At 40.2% G+C, this 12,498-nt stretch overlaps 1 protein-coding gene across 3 annotated transcripts in view; it reads left to right on the top strand.

Moving 5' to 3' along the window:
* SPOCK3 (SPARC (osteonectin), cwcv and kazal like domains proteoglycan 3) overlaps window positions 1-9,368 on the top strand; it is a 462,415-nt gene extending 453,047 nt beyond the window's left edge. For all 3 annotated transcript variants that reach the window (XM_040332877.1, XM_040332884.1, XM_040332892.1), the window contains 2 exons: window positions 3,174-3,311; window positions 7,515-9,368. In XM_040332877.1, coding sequence (XP_040188811.1) covers window positions 3,174-3,311; window positions 7,515-7,675 — 299 coding nt within the window. In that variant the 3' untranslated portion in view covers window positions 7,676-9,368. The remainder of the gene's footprint in view (window positions 1-3,173; window positions 3,312-7,514) is intronic.
* The last annotated feature ends 3,130 nt before the right edge of the window (window positions 9,369-12,498 follow it).

Raw genomic sequence — 12,498 nt, 5'->3', positions numbered from 1 at the left:
GTGAAAGATGAAGTTACGTTGAGTAAATAGTATGTCACGCTTTAAATTGCGCACACTCATGGAATGGCTCCAACTTATTTTTTTTTTACAGGTTACCTGTTTAGAGTTACAGAGGAGGTCTAGTACTAGAATTGTTGCTGGTGCTCTAAAACACGTGGCGATACCTCACATGTGTGGTTTGAACGGCGTTTACATATGTGGGCGGGACTTACATGTGCGTTCGCTTCTGAGCGCGAGCTACTGGGGATAGGGGCGTTTAAAAAAATGTTTTTATTATTTTATTTTTTATTTTACTTAATTTATTTTATTTTTACACTTTTTTTTACATTTTTTTGCCCCTTTTTTCCAATTACAAGGAATGTAAAAATCCCTTGTAATAGGAATGGTTTGTGACAGGTACTCTTTATGGAGAGATGCGGGGTCAAGAAGACCCCACATCTCTCCTCCAGGCTGGAAAGCATGAGCTTGTGAAAAAAAATTCACGGATCTCATGCTTTCAGCCGCGATTGCAGCTTTGTTTACATTCCCATACCCGGGTGTGATGGTCTTTGACGATCATAGAGATGACTGGTGACCATCTGGTCACCAGTCATCTCTATGCCTCCCATCCGGTGCTGGCAGATAGTTTTTCCAGGTCTCCGATGGCACGGGAGAGCCCAGAGAAGCACCGGATGGCGGCGGAGGGGGGATGTCCCTTCCCGTCGCCTATAAGAACGATCAAGCGGTGGAACTGTCGCTATGATCATTCTTATTGTGCACAGAATCGCTGGCTGAAGAGATGGAAATCTGAATGATGCCTGTAGCTGCAGGCATCTTTCAGATATCCCCACTGAAAGTCAAGGACGTCATATGACGTCCTTGGGCGGGAAGTGGCTAGACACAGGTCCTGTTACTTTTCAGGCTGATGAAGGCCAAAAGTATCGGGATAATCTGAATCTCTATGCCAGTCTAGTCTTGTGGCTAAAAGAAGGATGTCTACATGACTTATGAAGGATTTGTCAGCTTCTGGTGAGTGTAGAGAATACGTTTGCCAGACTGTTTGCCTCAATGGGGCTAAGTACTAAGAAGCATGGTCACCCTCTTTCGCTGGTCCCCTCTACTTTTTGGAAAAGGATTGAGTGGATGACAGGTAGATAGTGGATGTGGCGGAGCTGGATGCCGAAGGTTCAGTTGTTTGCAGTTGTCTGAGTAACCTCAGGTTCAAGATGTTTTTTTAGGTAGAGCGAGGCCTAGCAAAGTCACTATCTGGGATTGTCCTTAAAGATTAAATTGACTACTTTCTGAATCAGAGTCCTTTAGGGCAACTTAAGTTCATGACGACCAACGCAAAGCTCCCAGTTTTTTGCTTCCTCTTACATAGAGGAGGGGATGTTTGCAGAAGGGGCTCACACTGATAAGGTGTTATGTCCTCTTAAAAGGGTTCGATCAGCTGCATCCTATGGAGGAAAATTTGTTAAGAAGTTGAGGCAGCTGTTTTGCTATCTTAACAAGAATGTGACATGCCATGTGGATGATTTTGCCATTTTCAAGGATCCAGCAAATAAGAGATTCAAAACATTGCAGAAGGCCTCCTTTTCTATAGCTGGGCCAGCTATACTGTGGCAGTGTTTTGGTGTATGTCAGAGTCTTAGGGCTACATGAAGCACTTGTCTAGGAGCTTGTATTTCACAGACAGTGAACGTGACATAAGTGGAAACCTAGCAGAGTTAACCTAGACTCTTGGTTTAATATGGATGCCCTGAAGGGTTCCACTTAGCAGGTTTTATGCTTGGGAATTTTGTCCGTTCACACACACATAGGATATTTGGCTGAAAATACAGGTCAGCAAGGTTATCTTGTAAAAGCTTTCCTCGAGGCACCCTTTTTGTCTCTCACAGGGCTTATCCTCCATTTCCAAACCTTATCCCCACAAAAGAACTTGGTCATTGAGAGCAGCAAAGATCTGATTAGAGGTCTTCCTCTATATCAGGGATATGCAATTAGCGGACCTCCAGCTGTTGCAAAACTACAAGTTCCATCATGCCTCTGCCTCTGGGTGTCATGCTTGTGGCTGTCAGTCTTGCTATGCCTCATGGGACTTGTAGTTCTGCAACAGCTGGAGGTCCGCTAATTGCATATCCCTGCTCTATATGAAAAGTTGTCCCGAATTATTCAGGTAGGGGGATGTTTGCAGGCTTTTGCATTTCTTTCCAAGAAAGAGGGTGTCTCTCTTGTCACGTGTTTGTTCAAGAAAGTAATCATGCCACTTCCAGAACAGGAAGGGGTTCTCAGCTTTTATTCATACCTGTTTATGATTTCAAGCCAAATGGAGATGCTCATCCATTTTTTTGATTTAAAGAGTCTCAACAAATTTCTCAAAGTACAAAGGTTTTGAATGACTTTGGGATTTCCTGGCATTAGTGTCCCGATCTCCTTCCTCATCTGAGAATTTTTGTGGCTTGCAGTTAGAGTCTGCATTTTTCAGTAAGTGGCCCTGGTCCACCATGGGTTGAAGGGAATTAAAAGTTGCTTGATTCCCCATCAACACATTTATCCTTCCTACTTTGCTATTGTATTCTGACGGCAGGAGGTTTCCCCACCGTCAGAATACAATGATTATTGCTGCCAGATACTGTATATCCGGTGGAAGTAATCGCATATGAAGAAGACCCTCTGGCAGGCTGGTTGTACTGAAGTCAATCGGCTTCAGTACAACCATCCTGCTCATAGATGGATCTAAATTCGGGCGGTTCCTGCTGAACCACCAAATTTCAATCCATCTGTGGCTGGCTTTATTAATACAAGGTACTGTAGTACCTGGACATGTAATAGTAGCACAAAAGTATCATATCCTGCATCTGAAGTCATCTTTGCATTTATTTTGAACTTTGAAAAGGAGTTTAGAGAGGGGTAGGGCATTTAGTGTACAGTCTATGCGGGAAGTGAAGCAGAACAGTTACTATTTTCCATTCCAGTATTTCCAAGTACAATGTTGACCTTTCTAAAAGATCTTATAAAAACGAACAAAGCGTAATCTTTCATTTAGACTGTAGTAGAATCTTTGTTGATATGCAGTATGTTAACAGTTGAAAATCGATTTTAACATGTCTCTAAAGTCAACCTTTTTAATTTGCAAAAGAAAAATCTGATTAATTTTGTTAATTCTATACATTACAAATGTTTTGTTTCCAAAGGACATTACATCCCAGCATGTGATGAGGATGGCTATTACAAAACAGCTCAGTGTCATGCAAGCATTGGTCAGTGCTGGTGCGTTGACAGATATGGAAATGAAGTGACAGGATCCAGAAAAGTTGGCTCAGTGGAATGTGGTAATTTTCTTTTACGTTCACTAAGATGAGTTAACTGAAAATACTGTGCTACAATTAAAGCACAAAATGATTTACCTATTCAGATACTATACATATATTTAAAGCGGTTCTAAACCCCAGACACAAAATATGTAAAAAGCATATCACTGTATAGTAAGTACTTGTCTCAATTAAGAGCACTCAGTATAATTTATGGCTGCTGCTTTATTCCTCTGCTATCAGCATGAGTCACTTCTGACAAGTTTTCCTGACACCAAGAGAAAAAAGGTGACATGGAGATATCTCCAGCTAATTGACAGCCTCAGCTATGTTCCTATGTGCTGTGTGAAGGAGGGTGTGTCACTTCTCTCCAATCAGCTTGTAGAGCTCTCATCACTGAGCTCTACATAGTATAACTTTGGCTAATGAGAAGAGAAGACTGCAGATAAACATATATAACTTATGTAGGAGAATGTGTTTGATTTCTGTGTATCACGTTAGGCCAGTCATTTCACTGGGTATGTGTTAAGCCTCATACACACGAGCGGACATCCATCAGATTTCTCCATGGATTTTTGTGCAAGGGGGGGGGGGTTGGCCATAAACTTGGTATGCATACACACGGCAGAACTTTTTTAGCCAACATACACCAAACCATGTGTTTTTTTACCTCTTTACCGCCACCCTTTGGGCAACTTATAGTATTGTTGTCTGATGTTTAGCATTGGTCAGAGCATGCAGGTTTTTACACTTTGGATTTTAGTCTGACGGAATTGTGTACACATGATTGGATGATCAGACGGAACACATGTTTTGTCGGACAATTTGAGAGCATGTACAGCCAACATTTGTTGTCGGAAATTCCGACAACAATTGTCCGATGAAGCAAAAAGATGGTCGGATTGTCAGACAAAACACGTCCGTCTGACATTTGTTGTCAGATTATCCGATCATGCCTTAAGCAAGTAATGATGACAATGTTGCAGTCCTAATAAGATATAAGAAGCCCACAGGTAGTTAAAGCATCTTCCTACTGCCCCCACCTCCCTTCCCTGCATGAGGTTCTGCTACTTAAAAATTAAAACATGTATATACCTTTATTCCTGCAGTATCCTGGCAAGCCCAGTGATGTCATTGATTCTTCCTGTTCTCTTACAATTCCACAAATTGGCAGTCCTTCCTCTTGTACTAAGCATTGTTTACATAAGGACATGTGATTGCTGCTCAGTACCAGAGTGCTGTGAGCCTAGGCCATGTTATGATGCACTTCTAGGGGGTGTGTCCATGACAGCCCAGGCTTACAGGCAATGGGTTGAACATTTCTGACCATCATTTAACCCAGAAGAGTTCCAGCTGTTGGCTGCAGAGTAAAATATAGATGGCAGCATTGGGGTGTGCAAAGGGGAAGTTTCCCTTTCACACCTTTTATTTTAATACTGGTGGGGAAGGAAGAAAAAATAATTAATTTACACTTTAAGTCTCCTAGACTCAATCTATAATTGAAAATTCATATTTTTTTGGAATGGTGTACTTGAATTCTTCGCAACGGTCAGCTTGTAATTTAATCTCCCACTGGTACCAAATCCTGAACAGTAGACACATACACAATCTGCAAATCATTGAGTAAAATTCTAGTTTTATCTAAAAAAGATAATAAGAAAAACTGTCATTATCGTGAGTTTTGGATAAAAGACAAATATTTTGATAAAATAGACTCCCTCAAAAGGTGGTTCTGGCCATCTCAGTAGATTGTTTTAAGAAGGGCCTCAATTCTTTTCTAGATACACATAATATAACTGGATACTAATATTTATAGGTAAAGTTGATCCAGGGAATAGCCTCTTGGGGGATCAAGAAGAATTTTTTTCCCCTGCTGGAGCAAATTGGATCATGCTTTATTAGGGTTTTTGCCTTCCTCTGGATCAACTTTGAGCATAGGATTATGTAATGTATATATAGGATTATATATACACTGAGCAAAATTCTAAATGCAACACTTTTGTGTTTGCCCCTATTTATCATGAGCTGATGCAAAGATCTATGACTTTTTCTATGGACACAAAAGGCCTATTTCTCTCAAATATTGTTCACAAATCTGTCTAAATCTGTGTTAGTGAGCACTTCTCCTTTGCCGAGATAATCCTCCCACCTCACAGGTGTGGCATATCAAGATGCGGATTAGACAACATGATTATTGCACAGGTGTGTCTTAGGCTGGCCACAATAAAAGGTCACTCTAAAATGTGCAGTTTTACTGTATTGGGGGTCAGAAAACCAGTCAGTATCTGCTGTGACCACCATTTGTCTCACACAGTGCAGCACATCTCCTTCGTATAGAGTTGATCAGGTTGTTGGCTGTGGCCGGTGGAATGTTGGTCCATTCCTCTTCAATGGTTGTGGGAAGTTGCTGGATATTGGCAGGAACTGGAACACGCTGTCGTATATGTCAATCCAGAGCATCCGAAACATGCTTAATGGGTGACATGTCCAGTGAATATGCTGGCCATGCAAGAACTGAGATGTTTTCAGGTTCCAGGAATTGTGTACATATCCTTTCAACATGGGGCCAGGCATTATCATGCTGCAACATGAGGTGATGGTTGTGGATGAATGGGACAACAATGGGCATGAGGATCTCGTCGTGATATCTCTGTGCATTCAAAATGCCAGCAATAAACTGCACCTGTGTTCCTTGTCCATAGCATATGCTTGCCCATACCCTAATCCCACCGCCAGCATGGGCCACTCAATCCACACGTTGACATCAGCAAATAGATCACCCACACAACGCCATACATGTTGTCTGCCATCTGCCCTGTACAGTGAAAAACGGGATTCATCCGTGAAGTACACACCTCTCAAAAGGGCCAAACGCCATTGAATGTGAGAACTTGCCCACTCAAGACGGTTACGACGACACTACAGTCAGGTCAAGACCCTGATGAGGATGACGAGCATGCAGATGAGTTTCCCTGAGACGATTTCTGTCAGTCTGACAGTTTGTGCAGAAATTCTTTGGTTATGCAAACCAATTGTTGCAGCAGCTGTCCGGGTGGCTGGTCTCAAACGATCTTGGAGGTGAAGATGCTGGATGTGGAGGTCCTGGGCTGGTGTGGTTACACGTGGTCTCCGGTTGTGAGGCTGTTTGGATGTACTGCCAAATTCTCTGAAACGACTTTGGAGATGGCTTATAGTAGAGAAATGAACATTAATTTTAAGGATAATAGCTTTGGTGAACATTCCTGCAGTCAGCATGCCAATTGCACGCTCCCTCAAAACTTGTGGCATTGTGCTCTGTGATAAAACTGCAAATTTTAGAGTGGCCTTTAATTGTTGCCAGCCTAAAGCACATCTGTGCAATAATCATGCTCTCTAACCAGCATCTTGATATGCCACACATGTGAGGTGGATGGATTATCTCGGCAAAGAAGGGGTGTTCACTGACAGATTTAGACAGATTTGTGAACAATAATTGAGAGAAATAGGCCTTTTGTGTACATAGAAAAAGTCTTAAGCCCTGTACACACAGGCCAAAATCTTTGATAAACTGGCAGAGATTCTTGGCAAGAATCTCTTGCCACCCGAGTATACAGACACTCCATTCAAAAGAACCACGGTTCTTTTGAATGGCAAGAACGCGGTGAAGTCATTGCACTCGTCACATTCGATGCCATCGCCGCCATCTTGCTGCACCCTACCTATGCCTAGGAAGCTACCACGCATGCGTCAAAGTCATTTCGAGCATGCGTGGGTTTCCACGGCGACAGGTAAGTATACACACTCTCGGATTTCTCGGCAGGAAAACACTGCCGAGAATCACGATGAGAAAATAGAGAGCAGGTTCTCTATTTTTCTTGTCAAGATTTTAGGCAGTTTTCTTGATGAGAAACCTGAAAGCTTCATACACACGCACGGTATACTCGACAAGAAAGCTCTGCCAGCAGTTTTCTTGCTGGTTCTTGTCGTATAAACCGAGCGTGTGTACGAGGCTTTAGATCTTTATGTTCAGCTCATGATAAATAGGGGCAATCACAAAAGTGTTGTGTTTATAATTTTGCTAAGTGTATATATTTTTTTCCTTCTATTGGTTGAAATGGATGGACTTTTTTTAACCAGACTAACTATGTAACTATGTATGGTCTGATAGTTTTTGTTTATTGTAATTAAAAAAATTAATGTTTCTTTAATCTAAATATGTATCTATTGATTAATATTTTATGGCAGGCAGTGATTCGGACACATCAGGGGATTTTGGAAGTGGAGACTTTCATGACTGGTCTGATGATGAAGACGACGACGAAATGATGAATGATGAAGATGAGATTGAAGATGATGATGAGGATGAAGGAGGCGATGATGATGAAGATGAAGATGGATACATTTGACATAACATAATGCAAAATAATTCTATTTTTCATGTCTACAAAGAAAAAGACATCCCCTAGGAAATACCTTTTGCTCACATCGCCACCAAGAAAAAAAGGATTTGAAAAGAAAACTAAACATGTATATTTTGTATGATCATATCAGTTATTAAAGCTGGAGTCATAGACTTATGTTTCAGAGTCATTTATGTGCTTTTAAGCTTTTCTATGCTTTTGGAAAGAAGAAAAATGCATTGGAATTATAACCTAAAGAAAATAAAACAACCTGCGCATCAGTTGAAGAAAAAATAGTTCAACAAAGTGTAAAGGTAGTGGCCGTTGACTAGACGCCTGTGCGTTTCCTTACTGACAAATGAGTACTAAAACAAAGTAAGAACTTATGTTAGTGAAAAACTCTGACAATGAAAATTTTTCCTTATTTTTGATTACATTTATTTCCTCAGATTATGCAGAAATGTGTTTGTTTATTGTTTAGTGGGCTGTTAGATTTGTTGTCTTATTATGTTAGCTTTTTCTTATTATTATTTTAGAAGCATTGTATGATTTTTGTTATTAGCAGAGAAGCATGATGATACGTATAATCTAGCCAACACAATTCTTCTTTGAAAACTGTTTACTTGAGCAGATAATCAGCACCAGTCATATAATCAAGAATATGCTACAATATGTACAAGTATTGTCATATGCAGTTAGCCATTATTTTTCTGCTCCATATTTAATAAAAGCCTTTCTTGCATTTTTCCATGACATCCCTACTAAATTGAAATAATGGTCCACAACAAGAGCAGTGGTTAAGAAAACACAGGTTAATATAACATTTTAAACTTACTGTTCGGGTCCAAGCAGTTTGAGATTGAGCTTTTGTATTTCATTTTGTTTTCTCATTTTTATATGTTATAATTTTAGTTATGCAAATTAGCAATGATTGTAGTAGGTGTTTTATTTCAGTATTAGGACTAAATCCTACACAAATGCAATGGCAAGTTGGGACCAGCTGGCAAAAGTTGCCTGCGTGTTTAAAACCAGAAGTATTTTTCTTATTACTATTTTTTCTTTTTCATTTTGTTAGTATATGTTAATATAGTGTTTTTTATTATATTCAGTGGCACCAGAATGTTACGAGTTGTAGTAAAAAAAATAAAATAAAAAAAAATAAAAGCTTTATTGGTTTATGCCTGCACACTTTCATACCTTTCAACCTAGAAGAAAAAAAAAGTATTAAACCTAATATTTATAATTCAAAACATATTTGCTTAGTTAATCTGAAGTATGTACACCTATTTTTAAACTTCACTATTAAGTGGAAATTATAGTTATGAAATATTTGACTCATGCTTTTAAACTAATGCATATTAACACCTACGCAATTTTATTAGAAAGCTGGCAATATCTGGGTAAGAAGGTACATTAGGAAGGTAGCGTACCTTTCAAGTCATTCAAAACTGTAAAGCATTGTCTATCTCTTAAATGAATCATTCATTATTAGGCGTTATTACTTCCTTGTGCATTTATACTGGTTATGGAACACTTATTTGCTTTCTATATTTTTTTTATTTTTAACTTGATACTTTATATATTGATATAATATGATATGATCCTCCCGTTTGGGTATGTTTTAGCATTTACACATTCCAACAAAAAGACCATTCTATATTTATGCATTGTCATGACAAATAAAAATAACTTGAGCATGTATTGCATGGAGCAATTGATTGAGTGATGATAGGCACAATGTGAAGTCAAAGATGTGAGTAAGTCATTTATTGTAAAGGGCTTCTTCTCAGATCATGTTGCTCAGCTGAGGTCTTTAAATTTATAACCCGAAAAAACTACTCCACAGCACTCCTGTTACCAGGACACTATATATATATATATATATATATATATATATATATATATATATATATATATATAGTGGCCCGGATTCAGAAAGAAGATACGACGGCGTATCTCCTGATACGTCGTCGTATCTCTGAGTCCGAATCCGACAGGTGTAAGTGACTTACATCGTCGGATCTTAGGCTGCAATTCCAGGCCGGCCGCTAGGTGGCGCTTCCGTATTATTACGCAAGGAATATGCAAATGAGGAGTTACGCTGATTCAGAAACGAACGACCGCCCAGCGCTTTTTTTTTTACGTCGTTTGCGTTTGGCTTTTACCAGCATATAGTGACCCCTGCTATATGAGGCGTAGCTAATGTTAAGTATGGCCGTCGTTCCCGCACCGAGTTTTGAAATTTTACGTTGTTTGCGTAAGTCGTTCGCGAATACAGATGAACGTAATTTACGTTCCCGTCAAAACCAAAGACGTCCTTGCTGCGTCATTTAGAGCAATGCACTCTGGGTTTTTTAAGACGGCGCATGCGCAGTTCGGTCGGCGCAGGGGCGCGCTTCATTTAAATAATACACACCCCCTACCCGCCGAATTTGAATTCTGCCGGGGGATTTACGATACGCCGCCGCAACTTTACAGGCAAGTGCTTTGTGAATAAAGCACTTGCCTGAAAAACTTGCGGCGGCGTAACGTAAATGAGATAGGTTACGCGGATCTAAAGATCCGCTCACCTATCTGAATCTAGCCCAGTATATATATCTATACTGCATTTATATCTTCCAACAAAGGACTGACAAATGCTTAAGTGAAGTCACGGCTAGAAAAAGAGTGCATATTTTGAGAGTGGAGATGCTACAGAACATTTAACAGCTGCTAACTGCTGCACTTGAGCTTCGACTTTGGATTATGGTAAACACCATTGGCCAGAATGGAGGATCACTTTAGATTTACGATGCATATGCATGTCCAGTTTAACCGCTTGCCGATCAGCCACCACAGTTGTACCACGGCAGGTCGGTTCAGCTGCACGAATCACCATAAGTGTACGTTGGCTTGTACGCGGCTTTCTGTGGGTGCGCTGATTGGCCATTGGACTCGATGTCCACCCGCCCAGTAAGACGGATCTGTGTGTTGTCCTAGGCAACCCACCCCCTATACTTTAGTAAGTATAGGGGGTGGTATAGTTAGTAAACACACCCAGGGAACACAATTAACCCCTTGATTGCCCCTGATGTTAACCCCTTCCCTGCAAGTACCATTAGTACAATTTCAGTGCATATTTTTAGCACTGATCACTGTAATAATGTTACTGTTTCCCCAAAAAAGTGTAAAACATTTAAAAGATGTTCGATCTGCCCACCGAAATTCCACAATCCTGCTAAAAATTGCAAATCACCACCATTACTAGTAACAAAAAAATAATAATAATAAAAATGCCATAAATATATCCCCTATTTTGTAGATGTTATAAGTTTTGCGCAAACCAATCAATATATGCATATTTTTTTTTTAAATCAAAAATATGTAGCAGAATACAAATTGCCCTATATTGATGAAGAAATTCGATTTTCTTTAAAAAAAAAAAATAGTGGGTATGTTTTATAGGAGAAAGTAAATATTTTGTTTAAATTTTTTTCAAAATTGTTGGTCTTCTTTTATTTATAGCGCAAAAAATAAAAACCACAGAGGTGATCAAATACCAGCAAAAGAAAACTCTATTTGTGGGAAAAAAAGTACATTGATTTTATTTGGGTACAGCGTCGCATGACCGCGTAATTGTCAGTTACAATAACGCAGTGCCGTATCGCAAAAAATGGCCTGATCAGGAAGTGGGTAAATCCTTCCGGGTCTGCAGTGGTTAATGTTGATCCAAACTCCAAAAAAGTTATGCTGTTCTACACCCATTTTCCTAAATATCCAACTAGAATATTAAAATGTTTCCAAGTCTAAGCTTTCTCTGAGACTTGATGCTGTGGCTGGGAGCATGCCCAGGATGGAAGGGGGGTCAAGCGCAGAAGGTGCCTTGAGCAGAGTCAGCATCATTGTCCAATCAGTAGAACTGCCTGCACAAAGAACTATGGGCCAGATTCACAGCAGTAATACACCGGCGTATTTTCAAATTTGCCACGTCGTATCTTGATTTGGAATCCTCAAACCAAGCTACGACGGCTTTTGGCAAAGATCCGACAGGCGTACGGCTGCTGGGTGAAGTTTGCGTCGTTTTCCAGCGTCGGGTATGCAAATTAGCTGTTTACGGCGATCCACGAAGGTACGTGCGTTCGTCGCATTCTCTTACGTCGGTTTTTCGCGTTGTAAAGTTAAGAGTGCTATTTAGATGGTGTAAAATTACACCATCCATGTTATGTATGGCCATCGTTCCCGCGTCGAATTTTAAATTTTAAATTTTTTGCGTAAGACGTCCGGGAATACGAAAGTACGTTACGCACGTCGCCGTTCAAAAAACACGTTGGGGCGCCGTAATTTCGCGCAAAGCACGGCGGGAAATTTCCAAACGGAGCATGCGCAGAGAGTTCGGCGTGGGAACGCGCCTAATTTAAATGGTACACGCCCCATTTGAATTAGGCGGGCTTGCGCAGGATGGCTTTACGCTACGCCGCCGCAAGTTTACAGGCAAGTTCTTTGTGAATCAAGCACTTACGCTGAAAACTTGCGGCAGCGTAACGTAAAGGGAATAGGTTACGCCGCCGTAATTATTCCTGAATCTGGCCCTATACTTTTATTAATCTTTAATATGTTTTCTATGGCCAATTTAGGTGTAGAATAGCTTCATTTCTTTAGAGTTTAGTTGCACTTTATGGGGACTTACAGTATATTTACAAATACGTACAAAAGGTTAAAGTTTCTGCTGTGGGACTGACATAAGAATACTGCTCACACTATTCATTCAGTGTGTGACCTGAGGTTTGATGTATTAAAACTGGAGAGTGTAAAATCTGGTGCAGCTCTTCATGGTAGCCAATCAGATTCTA

Source organism: Rana temporaria, chromosome 1, assembly GCF_905171775.1.
Source record: "Rana temporaria chromosome 1, aRanTem1.1, whole genome shotgun sequence".
Taxonomy (NCBI): domain Eukaryota; kingdom Metazoa; phylum Chordata; class Amphibia; order Anura; family Ranidae; genus Rana; species Rana temporaria.
This window is presented reverse-complemented; position numbering and strand designations above follow the sequence as displayed.